We start from the raw sequence: 20093 nt of genomic DNA on the forward strand, positions 1-20093 counted from the left end.
GCAAAACTATCCAGTGTCTCACTTAAAAGTTTATTTGCAGAATATTTGCATGTTGCAGTTAGTCAGTCATGAAATAGTCTGGGTTTATGGACTGCATATATATTTTAATGCATAATTTCAAATTAATGAAAAAGGTATTAGTGGATTCACTGGGAATATATTTTTTTCTTTCTCACCAATAGGAAGGGTGAATTAAGTCACTTGAAGGATTTACCTAATAAAGCTAATAAAATATTAATTTGGGAAGCTCTTTATCCTCTTAAAGATCAGGGTTAGCTCATAGTCTGCATTGTTTTCCAGGAGGCTTTCTAAAGTTCTTGAAAGGACACACAGAGGCTCCAGAGGGAAAAAAAAGTAGTAAATTAAAAGCAATTTCACTTGTGACTACTGGAGACATTCTAAGAGAGAGTGACCTTGGGTTGCCTGGTTGAAAGAATATAAATGTCTAATTAATTGGCCATGTCTGCATGAAGCTACTCTAATTTTAAAAACTAGGAGGGGAAAATCTTTATAATAACTTCTCAACAGGACAGCAGACATCCAATTTACTAAACTCCTTAGGATTTATGTGGATATTTTCCTAATACATAATCTCAGACTTAGAGGAAATAAAAATATAGTAATCAGATGTGGCAACTGAGCTCCTGGAATTTAAGCAGCTTCAAAAAAAATGAAGTTATTAGTTTGATGGCCCCTTTCTACAATGTATAATATCATGTTACCTTGATAAATGTGTGTATCTTGGTTCACTGAAAATGAGTAATCAAAAGAATTTACCTGTGACTGGCAGAAATCTGAGGATGTTCTTCTTTAGGACTTAAGTCATTCTGAGAGGTTGTATGTGGGTGTGTGATCATGGACTCTGCTCTCTGTTTCTAGCATCTCTGAAATCTCTATGGGAGTAGCTGAACCAGGACATGTAACCACAGTAAGCCCACCAGCACACTTGATAGAAAGATGTGACTGCCCTCCGGGATATTCGGGATTGTCCTGTGAGGTAAGCCAGCAGCTACTAAACTTGCTTAAGCTTAGCTCTCTTCCAGAGGCAAATGGAAGTCCTTCCCAGACTGTCTTTGCACTTGACTTCCAAGTGTACTCTTCGCCTATTTATTTTATCTTTCATGCACACTGTGAGACACAGAGGCAACATGATAATGTTATTGTTACCCTGTAAAGAATCACAACTGAAGGGAAAGATCCGATAAAAATTAAGAGATTTGTAACGATATGTCACAGTCAGGGGATGAGAGTGTTTCAAAAGGCTGGTCTGTTATAACTCATCTATCTTCTTGGCACCATTTCTGAGCAGTTAGAGGCATTTAAACTACAGTGATTATAAGATATGATTATATCTGTTTTGAGAGTGTTTTTATATAGAACAGACAAAATTTATGCACTAAATAGCAGGCTGTTCCATTGAACATAGTCTTCTCAAAAGGACATAATTTCTTCCAACGATGCTATTATCATTCAGTCATTACAATTTTAAAACCATTTCCTTTTTTTCATTGATAGGATATCCCTTTGAATACCTTCTGGCAGGCTAATCAATTTCTATAAATATTAACTCGTAAAAGAAATACCACAATATCAGAATGTTGGGAAAGATAAGAAACTGAGCTGAATTTGAACCTAAAACCTTATCATGTTTTAGGGCTGAGGCTTTGCACAGGCTTTTTAAACCTCTTTAAACTGGACACGACAAACACTCAAGTCAATGAGTAACTAATGGTACCACATCTGGTCTTCCACATCTGGCCTTCTGTAGAGCCTAGTTTAATGTCTGGCCTTAAAGACTTTTCTGGGACCTGCTGGATCCCAAATTCTGTCTCATTAGTCACAATAGTTAGTGCCCTTTGCATGGTGGCTGGATATCATTGGTGTCTCCTCCTCCTACCACTTAGGAATCTTATGAAGGGTCTATGAGCTGTGAACCTAACACATATATCATTGGTTTGTAGTCAGTGTTACTTGCTAGAGTTGAGGCTATGACACATGTAATTAAAGGCCCATGTACTGATATTTTTAATACATATAGTTTAGTCTGCTTACTTTGTAAATGGGATCATGGAAGTTTTGTTGAAAATGGTATGCACGATTCCAGGTCAAAGTTAAAATACAAGTTGAAAATACTGACTATGGACTGGTGAGATGCCTTTGCAGGCAAAGGCCCTTGCTGCCAAGCCTCACAACCTGACTTCTTTCAGTTCCCAGAACCCATGTGGTGAAAGGAAAGAACAGACTGCCTCTGGTTGCCCTCTGACCTCCATGCATTCATGGTGGTATGCACATACCAAAGCACATACAGACAAATTGATGAATAAAGAAATAAATGTAGTTAAAATATCAAATACATGTTTCCTAAAGATGGACTAGCATATGTGAAGAACTATAGAAATCTGATGTTGTGACTCGTACCTCACTCCACCAGTTCAGGCACTTTTGCTAGTATGTGGCTGATCTGCAGGTTTTTACAGACAGTCACCACAAGGATTCATATAAGAGAAAATTCATGGAAGAAAAACCCTATTGTAAGGTCAGTGCTGTTCAGCTTAGCCACCGCTGTATAGTTCCACACTTTTCAAAGGACAACTTCATAGGGTGACTGAAATAAATGCCTTGAAGCAGCTCCATCACCTGCTCCAAAGGGGCTATTCATTGTGATATGCCACTTTGATATTCTAAATAATCAAATAAGCCATCTCATTATTAACTGTTCCCTTGCACATCTATTTTTACACACTACAAACTATTACACTTATCCATGTGCCCCTTCCAAACATATACAGTATATGGCTGGAAAATGAGACAATGTGCACACACAAAATGGGCTAACATTTAGTGAGCATGAAAAATAAGAGCATACAGGACAGAGAGAACCTTAGACTTTTCTAAAGAGATGGAATTCTGTTTCATTGTGTGACTGCATTGCTAGAAAACTGGGTGACCTTGACCAAATCCCTTAACTGCCACAGACCTCATTATTATTATATATAGTTACCGTTATATAGTTATCTAAGGTATAAGGTGGGCGTTCTGAAAGTTCTGACTCAGTAAGGTAATTTTCCAATAGAAAATATTCAGAGTCAAGCTTGACCTTCAGGTTTCTTGAGAAGAAAGATATTATGTCTTCATTTGTCTCCATTTATTTAATATGATTCTCTTTACTTTTCCACAAAAAAGTATTGGAAGATCATAAAATTATTTCAGTACAATCTACATACCTCCACATACTTCACGTTCAGTGATTCATATTGTGATTTAGAGGCTTTAAAAATGAGTAAAACACACTTTAACATTGATTTTTATCATCTGTCATTATCTGAAAATATGAATCAGCACAAAATAAGCCAAAAAAATCAAATTTCTATTGTTCTTTACATATGCTATTTCATTCTTAACTACATTTACTTACTTTTTCATTAATTTGTCAATATGTGCTTTGCTATGTGCACTAAGGAAAACCTAGAATGTGTTCACACACACTTGTGTACCCACAGCTTTATCTGTGTCCTATAAGCCCCACTCAGGCTCCTATTTATAGGCACTGTTCACAGTGAGGATTTACTGGAGAGATTATGGAGATAAAAGCTTATCTCTCATAATAAGACACCTGACATGTTCTCCACATCCCATTGCCTCTAATCCATTATACATCTTATTTATAATTCATTTTGATTCTAAAGTGTAATTACCCAGGCATAAAATCTAATCGTCAAAGCAAGAGCTAAGGATGGTTTTGAAATAATCCACTGCATTCCAGTAACATATGCTTTGGGTTACGAATACACAAAACGATTCCTCTACATCTTCACCAACTGTGTTGAATTCGACAGATATTTACATTGATGAGCTATTCATTTCCTATTTTTAGACAAAAGGAGATTGCATGAAGACAGAGTCAAGTATTACCATTTAAAATATAGCCAGTTATAAAGATATTACACTTTTGCCTAATACCTGGAGTGGTGGGACACTATTACTCTGTTCATCTCAATTTCCTGTCCTTCAAATACCTAATTATTGTGGTTTATGATTGAAAATGGGAGCTAGATTTATTTTAGAAGTCAAATGAAAGGTTCTCTCTCTGCATTATACTTGTTTACAGAACCACCTTAATTAACCTTTTTTCCAGATGAACTCAGGATAAGATTATTACCTAAACCTAAATTCAGCTGAGGTTCCATGTAGACACCATTTTTATGACTTTTCAGCATTGGGTATATGATACTCTGCAATGTCATCACAGAGATCAGAAGTTTGATCATGATGTCTAGTTGATATTTTGATAGTTCTGATTTCTGAACTCTTCTTTCCAGGCCTTATTTTAGTGAAGTTTCTGGATCAGAGATGAATGGATAGCTGTTTGATTGTATCAATCAGGACTTATCAGTTTGGGCAAAGTAAATTTTAAGTCCCCAGTGTATACTTATTAGAAAGTCATAAAACCCAAAATTCATAATGTGGAAAGACTTGGTCCCTTCCACATGCAAGCCTCGTTTGTGACTTTGGTACCGTGGCATGTGAGAGAGACCCCAAGACTGTTTTCATGCAGCCAAGTCCTCCTTAATGATGGAAACATATGTGAGAACTGTGTCACTAAGGAATTCCATCCCTATGCAAACATCATGGCACGCATGTATACACAGCAAAATGACTGTTCTGATCCCACTCAAAGTAACCTGTGAGGCCATTATTGTGGATGTGGTATGTAGCTGACTGAAGGGTTGTTTTGTGAGACATGATTATACCTCCAAACATTAAGGGACATGTTGTGGATAGATGATATGTGTCGCATGTTTTTTTCTTGAGAAACTTAGAGCAATCATGGCTGCCTTTATTTTTAATTTATTTTTAGCAACTACATCTAAATCTTTCCTAGGACAGGGCACTTACGTTAATTTTATGGAAAGCATTAAATGCATGGATTAAATGATCCTCACAACACCCCTATACAAAAATAAAATTTAATTTGTTTCATACTCACTCTATCCCGTACAATCTCAAACACATTTCATGGCATCTTTATACCATCACCACAGTATTATTTGTGATCTCCATATTGCCAGTGGGAAAACCAAGGCCCACGCAGGTTAAAAAAACTTGCCCACCATTACACAGCTGTGCAATAGCAAAATTATGATTTGAACTGAGATAAACTTTTTTCCAAAAATGTAAATTAACTGATATTCAAATATTATGGTATAAAAGATCCATGTGTTTCAGGCCAGGAAACCGAGGCCTGCAGTACTCAAAAGTACTGTGCGCAATAAAATGTAGAAAGTGTCAGAAGAAAAAACTCAAGTCATGTTTGCCTGGGTGCAATGCCCATGAAAAGAGAGGGGCAGAATGTCTCCACTGGCACCTGCACTTGGCTACTTCCATTATTTCAGAGGAGAGGACTGTGTGGAGCACTTGGCTGCTGCCATTGTCTCAGAGAAGAGGGGACTGTGTTGAGTACTTGGCTATTTCCATTGTCTCAGAGGAGAGAGGACTGTGTTGAGCACCTGGCTATTTCCATTGTCTCAGAGAAGAGAGGACTGTGTTGAGCACCTGGCTAGTGCCATTGTCTCAGAGAAGAGAGGACTGTGTTGAGCACTTGGCTATTTCCATTGTCTCAGAGGAGAGAGGACTGTGTTGAGCACTTGGCTATTTCCATTGTCTCAGAGGAAAGAGGACTGTGTTGAGCACCTGGCTAGTGCCATTGTCTCAGAGGAGGGAGGACTGTGTTGAGCACCTGGCTAGTGCCATTGTCTCAGAGGAGGGAGGACTGTGTTGAGCACTTGGCTATTTCCATTGTCTCGGAGGAGAGAGGACTGTGTTGAGCACCTGGCTAGTGCCATTGTCTCAGAGGAGGGAGGACTGTGTTGAGCACTCTGAGACATGTTGGCTCACTGCTCTCATTTAACTCTCCTGGCTCTCTCTACTGCTCCATATTTTTGGACAAATTTGATTCTAATGTTTTGGAGAGATGTCATATTATGAAAGGAAAGATGAGAAGAGAACAGAAGAAAATTGAGCTTTGTCTAATTTCAGGACATGGGAAGAGAATTTTTGGAAGTTTGAACTACAGGAGGGAAAAAGATCTAACAAAATGAAGTTTGAAGATTATTTGCTTTTCTTAACTTCTTCATCAGGTTCCAAATTTTTTTTAAAAAGAAAATTTAAAAGTAGCTCTTTTTCTGTCCTAATTGAAGCTTTTTTATGCTGTTGAATTTTGCCCTTTTTTTCAGTGAGGGTAGAAACACTTAATATTTTAAAGACATCTTCAGTTTTTTGCTTTGTTTTGTTTTGCTTTGTTTTTATTTTTTTTTTGCTTGTTTTTTTTTTAATAGAAAGAATAAATACAAAGGGATCCAGGAACAGAGGAGATTGAAAAGAAATAAATATGACATGTTGTTTTAAACACTCTTTAGTGCTCCAATTCTTACATTGAAAAAGAGTCTCTTTTTCTTTGTTAGGAAACACAGCCCACCAGAACACAATATTAAACTGTTAAGAAGAAACCTGAGATTTCAACTCAAGTAAACACACCTGCTGATTTGTGGGATGAGGGAGCCATGTCACAAAGATAATAACTGGCCCACAGTCTTCACAGAGACTAGCTTTGAAACCACAGCTCCCATATTTATTGGGGCACAGTCCCAAGGAACCCACATAGGCTTTTCAAACACCCTTTGCAAACAGAGGGTGATGGGTGTTGCTTGAGACCTTCAGCCACGCCCACTACCCCCACCTTCCCAGCAGTTTTAACACAGCTCTCTGCCCTTCTTTTTGCCAACTCAACTGTAATCTCCAGGGGAGGAACCAAGCATCACAATGTTTCAAAATTCCCCAGAAAGCTAAAAATCAAAAGGAAAGGCCTAAAACTTCCTTCACAGAACTCAGTGTGGAACGTGGGCTGTGGACACTGCTGGCAACTTATTGCCAGCCGAAGAAAGACCTATAGCAATAAGAAACATCTGATGGACTACAAAACCACCCCAGGATTATCAGTATATTTCAGCCTGAGACACTGAACTTACTTTTCTCAATGAAGTGTCATTTTATTGACTTTGTTCTTTTAAGTCTTGTTTGTTTGCTTGTTTTGGGGGGGGGATATAAAATAGACCTTAGAAATTCCTCCCAATATTCTTAATTTTCATGCTATACACTTTATACAACCATACAAACAGATCCTGAGCAAATAAACCAACAAAAGAAGAATATTTAGAAGATATTTAAGTGTGAGATCCATGTAAATAAAATGCAACTTTATTCAAGTCAACATAGTAACAATTTGCACCATTGGTCTACACCGTGCACCATTTTGGGGTAGGAAGGAGAGGTGTGTGTGTGTGTGTGTGTGTGTGTGTGTGTGTGTGTGTGTGTGTGTATGTCTACAGCATGTGTAGATTTCTTTGTGCATGTTCTCATATGTGTGAGTGTATTTGAGTGTAGAGGTGTAGGGTTGATGGTTCTTCCTTGATTACACTCCATCTTACAAATTGAAGCAGGGTTTCTCACTGGCTCAAAGCTCACAGCATTGTCTGGGTTTACAAGTGGCTGCCACACCCACCATGTTTACATGAGTTCAACCAATCCAAGCTTCTGCCCTCATACTTAAGCAATTAGTACTTTTCCCACTAAGACACCTCTCCAGGCCCTGGGCCACCATCCCAGCCCCCTGTACACCACCTCCCAGCCATGTGCCCTCTTTCCATGCCCCTGTGTGACATCTCCATAATCTCTGTGTGCCACTTCCCAGCACCCGTGTGCCACCACAGTCCCTGTGCATCATCTCCCTATTTTAAACACACCTGGAGTTGTTTTTTGAGTTATGCTTAAATGAATTCTTCAGCTGTAATGTCTAGACTTTTTCTGTAACAATGATGACAATTAACTTCAATTGTCAATAACACAATTACATTTGGAATATTTATATATATACCATGAGATCAAAAAGAGGCAAAATTTGGTTTGTTTGTTTTTTTTTAGTTTTTTTTTGTTTATTTGTTGACTACTAGGCTCAGTCTTCCTTTAGTTTGCTCAAAGTTGGAAAGGTGTTAAACCTCATTAGAATTTCTTATAGGCTAATAAAAGCCAAGAGCCTCTTAATTAAGTGCTTAATTGAGGTACACATTCAACAAATCAAAATAAACACCAGGAGAGTACTGAGTATTGATTTTTTTTCTCTTTCTGTGGGACTTCTGTATATTTCATCCTGGGCTGCTTAGGCCAGATCAAAAGCATGTACAAGCATTAGGAAGTTCTTGGTAAAACATGTTTGCCCTACTTAGCAAGCTGTCATTCTCTCATCAGCAAGAGCGAGGTTTTTAAGGGAAGAAAGAAAATCCTACTTAACCAAGGTGGTAAAACAGGCTCTCTCTACAATCCTCAGAGGCATCTGAGAACTACCACCTACTCCTTAATCAAAAATCAAATGCTGTCTGATGAGTAAGACCATTGAGCCTGGAATACAAGGCACTCTCATCTTATGTCAAGGCCGTTTTATTCAGAAATCCGGTGATGGTTTTGATATATTTATATAACAAAACCTTCATGAAGATGAAACTCTTGATTTTGCATATGTCAGCATCACCAGCATTTTCCTGTTGGTTTTGGGTTTTTATTGCAAAATGAAAAAATACAGATCAGGAGAAAATAAATTTTATGAATGGCCTAATGGTCTCAAGACACATAGAGATTTTGTTATTTTGAATTTTTTTCTTTTTATAATCTTTAAATCATATTGATATAAATAATGCACCTATGAAATTTTTTATTTTATTTGGATGAGTATCTTTGGACATTTGCCAACTACCCATCAAGCACAGAGAAGTCTATTTTTGGCTGTTGAGGACAGTGGAGTTGCCTTGTTAGTCCGTATGACAATGTTAGTTAAAAATAAACCTCTCAAGGAACAGACACCTCCAGGCCTTCTCAGGCTAAAGGCAGTAGATGCAAATGAAAGTTTTACCTCTGCTAAAATCTGATTACAGGGGGTGTGCCTGCATCTCAGAACAGAAGGACCTATCAGAAATATATAAGTGATGCTCCCCAAATTCACATACATACATGGAGGGGCACGAACCAAGGTCATCTTTAAAACCACTGGAGACCTTCAGTACTGATGAAGCAGGAGTGCCACTGAGGCCATTCTAACTGCTTTCCTTTTATTCTAGACGTGTGCACCAGGATTTTATCGGTTGCGTTCTGAGCCAGGTGGCCGGAGTCCTGGACCAACCCTAGGAACCTGTGTTTCCTGTCAGTGTAATGGACACAGCAGCCAGTGTGATCCTGAGACGTCAGTATGCCAGGTAGGCACCTGCAACTTCATGGACAAGAGCTGGGCACTTGCGTCTCCTTCCAACTTTGCAGGTCCTCCATGCACAGGCTGAATCATCTGCAGGGAGTATGACTGTTGTGTGCTTGAAATAGAACATGCCAGGGAAAAGTATGGTTACCATGTTTGTCATTTTAAGATGTAATGAAAAATAATGATGGGGAAAACTCAGTTCCTCTCCAAAGAAAAAAAAGAATAATAGCAGCTTAGAGTACAGGAGAATGCACTGGTCAAAAAGTATGTCATGTGTCAGTTTCTGATTATAAGCAAGAGTAGTTTTTTATGGAATATGGAAATTTTACCAAAATGTTTGCAAAATTAGGATGATAGAGAGCTTGTGGCACATTTGAGGTCTTGACTTCGATTTCCAGGGCTGCAAATAAAAGAGAAAGGAGTGGAGGGACTGAGGAGGGAGGGAAGGGATAAAAAAGGAGGGAGGGGAGGGAGGAGGGGAGGTCAAAAAGAAAGGAAACATTACAAAAAGTATGTTTCCTCAAATTTAGCCTAAAACAAAATGTTAATATTTTAAATATCTCCCACTAATTGTATCCATGTTTAAAAACAAAATATGCAGTACTATTAGTGTTTTATATTCTGCCTTTTGTACGTGCCTATCACGAACATCTGTATATACATTGATTTTATATCCTGTAACTTACCTATTTCTCATATAATTGACGCTATTCTCAGTGTTGCGTTTTCCTGTTGATGCCCAGAACCCAGAGCCACCATTTGCTTTTGGAGTCCGCCAGGACTCCTCTGTCTTTTGTCCTTATTATTTCAGGTTCCTCTGTCACTGCGGAATCCCTAAAGTTGAATCGCTCCAAAGCACTAAACATCTATTTGTCCCGTCTTCTCCTTCTAGTCCTGAGCCATGTAGAATTCATGGCTACACATTTTAAAAAATCCCATGTAGAATTCCCCTCTTCTCCTAATTTTCTCTTCAGGTTGCTCACAGAATCCTGACTATCCCCTTACAAGCTGCCAGTCTTGTGGCCTTCCTAAGCAGTCTTTTTTTATTTTCATGTTCTCCACACCTCTAACCCTGAAGATAGGGTGGGTGTCCCTTTCCTTCACGGCCAGTCTCACACCCTGCTCCCTTTCTTCTCTGTAGCACCGCTCAGCTTTGAGTTATTCCCAAGTCTGTCTTTGCACTGTCTCTACTTGTTAAGCCAACCACCAGCCCTCTAGTTAGCCCCATCACTACCTAATGGTTTTTTTCTTATGTCATTTCCATCCTCCATCAAAACTACTAATGTAATTCTTCTTTATTTTAATGTCCATTAAATCAGTCCTCCATTCTGCCCCCTCTCAATCTCTTCTGTCTTTGCAGTCTCCATATTGAACGTCTGCTTCTCTGGTTACTATCTGTTTCTCTCCTGCTCAGTCCTTAATATTTCAACATTTTAATCTCATCATTGAGCCTTACACCTTCTCTCATGTTTAAAAGCAGCTGACTTCACGTCCTTCCATGTCATTCTTCAGCCTCCATCTACCTTGGTTTTCTTTCTCTTTCTCTTTATTTTTCCAGACAAGGTAGACATCTCATTGCCATGGGACTTGCCAAGTAAGCTAAGATGGCAGGCCAGAGAATCCTGCCCCCACAGTGCTGGGATTACAAGCACAGAACACCATGCCTGGCCTCTTATATGTGTCCTGGGGATCAACTCAGATCCTCATGCTTGTGTGCTGAGCTTTATTCTGACTGGGACATTTCCCCAGTCCCTGGTGTTGCTTCTTATGAAACCAGCAACAATCAGAGAGAGAGAGAGAGAGAGAGAGAGAGAGAGAGAGAGAGAGAGAGAGAGAGAGAGAGAGAGAGCCATAGCTTACCTGAGCTCAATGATCCCTTAATCCCTTTCTGTCTATGTTACTTCTTACTCTCACACTTTTCCTTACATTGGAAGAATTGATCTTTCTGGAAAAGACCAACTCCTAGGGTAGAGATGTAACTCATGGTAGAGCACTTGCGTAGCACACATGTGGCCTTGTGTTCAATCTGTAGAGAATGGGGAAGGAGACACCAGGTCTTCTCTGTGCATTCCTGATCTCACCTCTTTCTCCCATTCAAGAACACCATCCTGTTGACCTCCTATCCCATCTACATCATTGTTTAAAATGGAACAAAACATCCTTTTGGGCTCTGCTTCCCTCTAGCAACCACTCCTTCCATCATCAAAGAATGTTCTATGTCCTGTTCACAGTTTTTCTCATTCTATTAGGACTCCAGTTACTAAAATCAGGCTTTTACTTTGGGGGCTGTAGTAGAGCCAATCACTCACTTAGCCTCGGGATTCACCTTTCTTGATCTGTAATCAGAGTTGGCCACGATGAATTTCCCCATTCTTTTTGGAAGTCTGAGTTTGGTGCATTCCCCAGCCATGACACTGAGGATTTCCAAACCCTCTGGCTCCTCCCCCTCAGCCCTCTTTACTTTTCTCCTCATTATCCTGGTATCAATGCATGGTATTACTGGGATTCGATGCTATTTGCATCCCTAATTACACTTGTTCCCATGGTGATCATATACAGGACCACGAGTCTCAGTATCTATGTATGCTGTGATCCCACAGTATTTACATGATTCTTACCATTTAACTTTAAATCTCTAATCATTCTAAAAGTTTTCGTGGTGTGGGAAAGTAATGGTTTTTTTTTTTTCCTTCAAAGGTATTATAGTAAAGACACATTTTATTGATTAATATTGTCTTTTCCTCATGACTCATGGTTTCTTAATATTTGCACAATTAGTTTTCCATAATAAAATCTGCTTAGGTCTTTGTTCTGCTTGTTTTTTTGTTTTTACCATTATGCTTTGCTTCCCTTCATTTTAGAATGTGTCCCTCTAATTTTCTTACTAGATGTCCATATATTTGTTCTGCTATCATTTTTTCTTCACGCTTTTGATCCATTTTTCAAAATGTGTTACTCCAAGTTTGATTGAAATTGCATCAAACTTCTTTATAAGGATTTGCTATATTTATACAGTTCAGTTACATTCCCTCTACCTGGGAAGGTTACTGTCTTCTCTCTTCAAACATTTTATATCTTAGAGTAACCTATTATAAAATAAAGGTTACATATTTTATATATTAAAATTGAATATATCATAGTTTAATTTCAGTGGTAAATATAGTTTGTGTTAGAAGTTCATTCACTAGTCATTAATGTAAAAATTTTTTAACATGCTTCATAACATGTTTGAAATCCAACCATTTTTAATTGCAACCTATAAATTTTTGATTATTCATATTTATTTTATCATTACAAATTTTTGTTTTCAAATACTTATAATTGTGTTGCTTCTTGTCATAAAGTATATCTGTAATAATTATTTTATACGCCTTTAATCCCAGCACTCGGGAGGCAGAGCCAGGCGGATCTCTGTGAGTTCGAGGCCAGCCTGGGCTACCAAGTGAGTTCCAGGAAAAGGCGCAAAGCTACACAGAGAAACCCTGTCTCGAAAAACCAAAAAAAAAAAAAAAAAAAATATTTTATAAAATTTTTATGTTTTTTTTATTTTACAATACTATTCAGTTCTACATAACAACCACAGATTCCCTTGTTCTCCCCCTTCCTGCCCCCTCCCCTTCCCCCCAGCCCACCCCCCATTCCCACCACCTCCAGATCAAGGCCACCCCCAAGGACTGAGATCAACCTGATAGACTCAGTCCAGGCAGGTCCAGTCCCCTCCTCCCAGACTGAGCCAAGCATCCCTGTATTTTATAAATTTTATAGATTAGGAATTACACAAAATTTTAAGCAGGCACATAAGCAACAGCTTGCCTAACTCCTGATTTCAATATTAGTGTCTCATTCTTCTATCATAAAGCTTGGTGGTAGAGGTTCATTTAAGAACATCATTCCTTGTCGTATAAAGGAACATCTTTCTATTCCTGTATTCTTGGAGATTCTTTCAATCAGGCAAAGATATTAAAATATCGCATATACTTCATTGTGGAGGGTGAAATGATAGTAAAGACAAATTCAAAAAGTGATCATGTATGGTTTCACCCACTAAATGATGAGTAAGTACCGTGAGTAAATTAATAACTAACATTAACTATCCTTGAATTCCTGAAATAATTAGTGTTTGCTTTTGGTGTCATAGTCTTACTTTCTGCTTGTCTGTAAATTTCAACAGATAATTTGGGGGAAGGACACAACTCACAAGTTAAATGTACTGTTCTTATGTGTTTTTAAAAGATTACATTTGATCATATAATTGATTCAGAAGCACCCATAAATGAGAATTTAATTTTCCTTTTATTAGAACAGAGGCTGCTGTCTTCATGCTGTTTTTCTTTGTTCAGTTGGGTATTACAGATAGTTTTCTGCCTGAAGAATCCTCGGTGAAAGTCTATTTTCTAAGAAATCCCTAGATGAAGTAAGAAACAAATAAATACTTCCATCAAGCACACACAGTTATACAAATTGTTATGCCTAGAATTTTTATATTGTCCTTAGGGGAACTGGCAACTTTTGAATTTAGACAACTTTATTTATCTTAGAAACGGGCCTATGAGGCAAACAGGAAACAAGTATGATAACCTCATGGTTCAAGTGAGAAAGGAGAAGCATACTGATGTCTCCTCTGCTGGGCTCCATCTTAATGTTCTGTCTCTTATACATTGCAATGTCCCTAGCTTCGCTGGTGTGGAAATCTTCAGCACCACTATCTTGACTCAAATCCCGGCTTCACCTCTTACTGACTGGATGACCACAGTCAGTTTCTTCAGCTTTGGTGGTGTCCGAGGTTCCACATTTATCAAACAATAACAATAATAATAGTGCCTCCTCAGATAATTTTTTATACAGTTTCAATAATATGCTGGTAATAATACAGGCCACTGTACATATGTTTTCCTATTTATTCTTATAATACATTAATGAGATAGGCAGTATCATTTCTTTACTTATAATTGATGAACTGATATGAGGGAATAATTTGCTTAATTGAAAAACAGTGAGGATGGTATCTATTATTCATGTGTCAGGTTGCTTAAATAAACATCCACTTCATGATATTCCCACAAACAAAAGTAAAACTGAAAGCTCCATGTTCACAGCCAATAGAGTAATGGTGTGCATAAGTTGCTGCAAAAGATGGACCACAGTAAGCTCCAGACACATCACTGATGGTATGATGCAGCCTCTTTAGCACAGGTTCAAAGTGTTTACAAGTAATATAGATAAGATCTTTCAAACATTACATTACATAAAACTGAAATGATTCCTAATGTTTTAGATGATAGAAAATATGCTGACAGGTGACCTTATGACCCACAATTGACAATATGAAATTGACAGAAAAAATTAATTCAGTTCACCTGTCCATTTGCTCTTGTGACTTTTGTGGCTTTTGTTACTAAGTATTTCCAATGTGCCTGCCTTGTGGTAGGTGCTTGGATATAAAGATGAGGATGATAGCAGCATATGGTGTTAATTCATGTGATGTAGATGTGCTGATTGGATTGTAGATTTACTGGGTGCCCATACAGGGCATTGCTGTTTGTACATGCTCCAGAAATCAAGGCCAGAAAGACACCTAATGTGTTTGCAAATCTCAGCAACACACTTAAAATCCCCCATGTTTTTAAAGAAACTCAGTATCTAGGATTGTTAAAGGCTTAGCTTCTAACAATAGATTTAGGAAGTAATGGTGTTTTTAGATATTCGAGCATCTTCCCTGGGAAAAGGGAATTAGAGTTAATCATCCCAGCTTCAGAAGGCAAAGCTCAGATTGCTGCCACGGGACAAGAATGAAGCAAATGTTCAGATGGCATAAGGAAAATTCTATTGCTGACAGTTGTGTAAGGTGGAGAGACCTGTTTTATGAAGTCTGTGTATTTTGTGATACCTGAAGGAAAGCTTAGAAAGTATTCTTATAGTGAAAGATTATGTTCAGTTACTTCTCACCTTAAGTCTGAAACACTACAAGATTGGGTTATACTCATTGGCTGTTACAGAAGACACATGGAGCACCCATAACCCAATAAGTAAAGCAAGCATGTAGATTTCATATATCTTAATATACTATGGAAGAAACGCTAATGTGTGACCTCTCTGAATGTATTTAAACTTATTAGCTATTCCTAGTATATACATTTCCCTAAGGGAAAACGCCTATGTAAGAGAAAATATTATGCACACTGTTTCAAAACATTGACTAGTCATATGAAAGAGCTATGTGTCCAAGTTTCTAAAATAGTGATATGATCTATATGCTTTGCTTACAGAACTAGCCAGGATATTTTATTCACTTAACCAAGTATAGCACGCCAGTGTATCTATGAAAGATCGACAATTCAGAGAAGGTTAAAATATGCTTGTTTTCTTTGTAAACAATGTAAAATTACAGAGTGAGGAAAAATAAAACCACATTTTGGGCCTCTATATTTTTAGTAATGATCATTACATTTAAGCAACTGAGTTCGGTTGTTACTGGTATATCTAGGTTACATAAAAACACAATTATTTTGTTGCAAAAGCCGAAATGCTGAAGACTGTAATTGAAGAATTTGTCTTTGGGGCATTTTTATTTTTGTAATTATAAAATGTGATCTTAATACCTTCCCCCAAAAACACATTCCTTCAATGGCTTGTTAGATGATTTGAGACCAAAATACATGTAATAATTTTATTTTGGAATCATTCTCTCTCAGAGTGCTGCCATGAAGTACAAAAAGGCTTTTCCTGCTAAAATATGTAGATTATTCTGGATGGTCAAGTAAAGGAGGATTATGGCACTTGAATCAGCATCATAATGCAGCAAATCATTTGTCCTGCTGACCAATTTTTTCTGTATTTATTAGATGTGGTACCTGTCCTTCATATTAACAATCTTGACCCATCTTATCCATGTTACCTTGAGCATGAGCTCTTTCATTCAGTCATTTAGAATAGTTGTTGCATGCTGGTGATGTTTCATTTGCTGTGTTAAGCTAGAAGAAGCTATTAAGCCATATTTAGGACACCAAGGAATGCTGAGGAGAGAAAAAAACATTTGACATAAGAGCTGACATGATCTATCCAGATAAGAAGATGAAATGCTATTAACTGAACAAAGGATTTACAAATGAAAGTCCTAGAGGTAAAGGAAAGAAGCCATAAACGGGGGCTTCCAGGTGCTCTCCCGTGGCTAGCTCCGTGTACATAGGCAGCCCGTGCTGGAGGTGAGGCTGGAGAGGGAAGTGTGTATCTTCGTATATCTTACTACTGAATTATGCTTCTTAGCATCACTCGTTAGCATACAAAGGAATAAGCCATTGCTCTGATTACTCTAAAGCCTGTCTTAGAAAACAAAGCTCTTAGAAATCCAGCTCTAAAATTTTCTCCTCTCGACTCTCAAGACCCAATGCCATATCTTTTAACTAAACAATATTCATGGTTGCATTTTTGTTGCTCTGTTTTCTAATTGTCAGCTTTTTTTAAATTCATAAAGTGGTCATGTATCCATCAAGGTAGGGTATTATTTGATACTTTTCTTTCCTCATTTGAGTGTCTTATGGATGCCTCCTCCTATATCCATACTGATTGCTCTTTGTGAAATGAAATGATTCTACTTTATGAGAATTTCTAATCCCAAAACTGTATCTTACTCTACAACTCTTCTTGTTTCTTTATGAAAATGCCTTCAAACATATCAGTGGAATACCTTTCATTATTCAAGCATGAAAAGGAACTATTGACCAATGGTTGCAGTGTTGGATTGAATCTTCTATAGGGATAAAGAACCACCAACATTTTGCAGGAAATAAATTAATGACATTCATGATCTAATAACAAGGCTGACTATTTTTGTGTGCATCCTCTCTTAATACATCTATGCTTTCCACCTTGGTTTGACTATGGACCCCCCACCCCCCAAAAAAAGACATGCGCCAGGGCCTTGGTCTTTTAAAAAGCACTTTCCCCAGCTCCTCATAGAGCTAAAATTTGAGAGATTCTTGAATTGCTATTTGCTCCTTTTGAGTAAAGTAAAAATGTACACAGAAATTAATTTAGGTAGAACAGAAATTCTTACTGATAATCTAGCTACCACACATGGCATCAGCTTCTTAAATGAAAAGTATCTTTAAAAATACTTGAATCTAGAACTGATCATTGTAAACGTTCTCCCCACCCTGACCCATGTGTACACATTGCTGGGGAACTGCATGATATAACACATTGTAACTCCTTGTACATTAAAAGCAACTCTTCCTCCATTTTCTTTTACAGAACTGTCAGCATCACACTGCTGGTGATTTCTGTGAGCGATGTGCCCTTGGCTACTATGGAATTGTCAGGGGATTGCCAAATGACTGTCAACCATGTGCTTGTCCTCTGATTTCTCCCAGCAACAAGTAAGATTGATACATATAACCATATTTTCCCATTAGTAATCCCATCTGCCTGGCGCATAGACTGTTTATGAACTGCCAATTTTTCCAAGTAGACAAAAAAATCTCAAGCCACGGTTTTTTTTTTTTTTAAATAAGATAAAAACCAAATTCAGTATGTGCATATTCTACAACTCATTTTTCTGTTAAAACCCTCTTTCAAGTAAATAATGCTTATTAATAAAAATGTAAGCATCAATATTGACATTGCATTTGTATCTAAGACAAGTGATATATGTGCAGACACATGGTTTCATGAATGCACGGGTCTAGTGTAACCTTACACTTCGGCTGTGATCAGCTTTGAGGGATTGTCCGAGTGCAGACCAAATCACATTTGTGGCTGTTTCCTTTCCTTTTGTATGTTAGATTCAATACTGGGAAATAATTACCAATGAAGCAATTGAAATACAGCACAATGAAATCTGGGTAACTTACTATTAAGCTCTTTTTAAAAAGCCAGTATCAGCTAGGAGCACAGACCCCTTTCTGTCCAGATGGTTTGAGCTGGGTACCATGGAAACACCACCACAAGGGGAAAGTGGTGGGGAAGCATCTTATTTTCATGCTGTCTGATCCTTCTGCCTTGGTTTATATCTATTGTTGCGAACCCCTTGATGTTTTTATTTACCTTCTTGCTAAGACCAGTTTATTTTCTGTTAGGTGATTTGTATACTTCAGTCTATACATGAGGAAATCATTTTCCTCTAAGAATCTGATTTTTAAAAGAAGGTTTGACAGTTTGCCTAGCCCTGAAACTCTGGATACCTTGAGTATAAAAGAACCACAAAGCCATGCAGACCAAATGAACTTCCACTGGTACACACTTCTCCTGTTTCTTCATTTTTTGCTCTGTATGCATTCTGAAAACAGTTATGTACAAATTACCCACCTCTCCTCTGCAAAAGTATAATTCTTTCCAGGGTGTCAAACATAAATTGTTAGGTATGGTGGATATTGATGAAGATAAAATATATGATCTCATTGTTCAAGTAGAAAATGATAGGTGTATGAAATGGAATATTATTTTTCATTTCCCTTTCTGAGCTCTCCCTCTGGTGCCCATGCTTAAAGAAAAGAATGCCATTTATTTCATTGTTTATTAAATGTGAACCCTTTGGATTAAAAAAATCAATAGTAATTCCCTGTTGGTTATACTATAATAGCAGAAGCTACATAGAGTGTAAAATAGAACCTTGTCATTTCTTGGAGAAGTTTTTTTTTATATATAAAATATTTGCATTAAAAGCAGTGGTCAAAGAATTCAAAGTCACAAATACCATTCTTAACTGTGAAAGAGTCAAGAATATGTCAAAAGAAGGGTAGATTAAGGATTTGTATAGGTTTGGGCAGTAAGAATTTATATGCACAAATGCTTAGAAAACAAAATGCAAAACATGCTTAAGAGCTGGTAGGCAACAGAGTTTGGAGTATCGGGTATAAACAGGGCTCTGTAGTGGCTGACAAAGATGACCAGAAGAATGGAGACCATATCAGAGGAACCTTTGAGTGCCAATCCATGAAATTACTATTTAACTTCCTACGTTACTTTAAAGCACACAAGCTTTCTTTCTTTTTAAAAAATTAATATGAGCAGAGCTACATTTTTGGAAGCCTGATGTGCTAGAAACAAATGCAATGAATGGAGCTGGTGAAAAGGAAAAATGAAGACTCCAATTAAAAGGCAGTTGCAGTAACCCAGGCAAGAGATAATGAGAGCTGGAAGCCAGGTAACAATCACTAGAGATCAACACAGGGATGACTGTGAGGAATTTGTTACACACAGCGCTCCACAACTGGTGACTAATTAGGTGTGAGCGGGGAGAGTCCAGGCAGGAGTTGAGGGCTTACGCTTTTAGCCAGTTTGCCCCCCAAAATGGTGGAGCCATGAACTCACACAGGGAAATCAGGAGAGAACTGCTGCTGAAGACAGGTAATTTATGGTTTAAATGGGTTCAATTGATGTGAACTGTCTGTCTGAATAGAAATATGCAAATAGCCACACGGAATGGAAATCTGAAAATTGCAAGAGCAGATGAAGGAAGGAATATGTTAATACATGAATTAAAGTCAGATTGGATTTCCCAGGTGGATGGTCCTTAAGGGAAGCACAAGGGAAGAAGGCAAAGTGGGACTTTTTTAAGGGATACAAATTTCCATCACTAGAAAATGGAAAACAAATGCAGGAGAAGCCCGACAGACCAGAACCTCAGGAAGCATTGTCACTTACACCAAGGGAAAGATGGGCAATAGTTAGCAGGCATTGTTCTCTCAAAGGATACTGAGCAAATATAGCAGCTTTTAACTGGGAGGGTCATTGCTGAAAGCTGACAATAGCAGAAGTAGACTTTAAATAGAAGGAGTTTTAGGAAATTGCATAGATA

At 37.8% G+C, this 20093-nt stretch overlaps 1 protein-coding gene across 1 annotated transcript in view; it reads left to right on the plus strand.

Moving 5' to 3' along the window:
- Positions 1-20093, plus strand: part of Lama2 (laminin subunit alpha 2) — a 571985-nt gene that overhangs the window by 383121 nt on the left and 168771 nt on the right. Inside the window, exons 28-30 of the mRNA XM_076552567.1 lie at positions 880-997; positions 9165-9299; positions 17549-17673. Of these exons, the coding sequence (XP_076408682.1) occupies positions 880-997; positions 9165-9299; positions 17549-17673 (378 nt within the window). The remainder of the gene's footprint in view (positions 1-879; positions 998-9164; positions 9300-17548; positions 17674-20093) is intronic.

This window comes from Peromyscus maniculatus, chromosome 16 (assembly GCF_049852395.1).
Source record: "Peromyscus maniculatus bairdii isolate BWxNUB_F1_BW_parent chromosome 16, HU_Pman_BW_mat_3.1, whole genome shotgun sequence".
Taxonomy (NCBI): domain Eukaryota; kingdom Metazoa; phylum Chordata; class Mammalia; order Rodentia; family Cricetidae; genus Peromyscus; species Peromyscus maniculatus.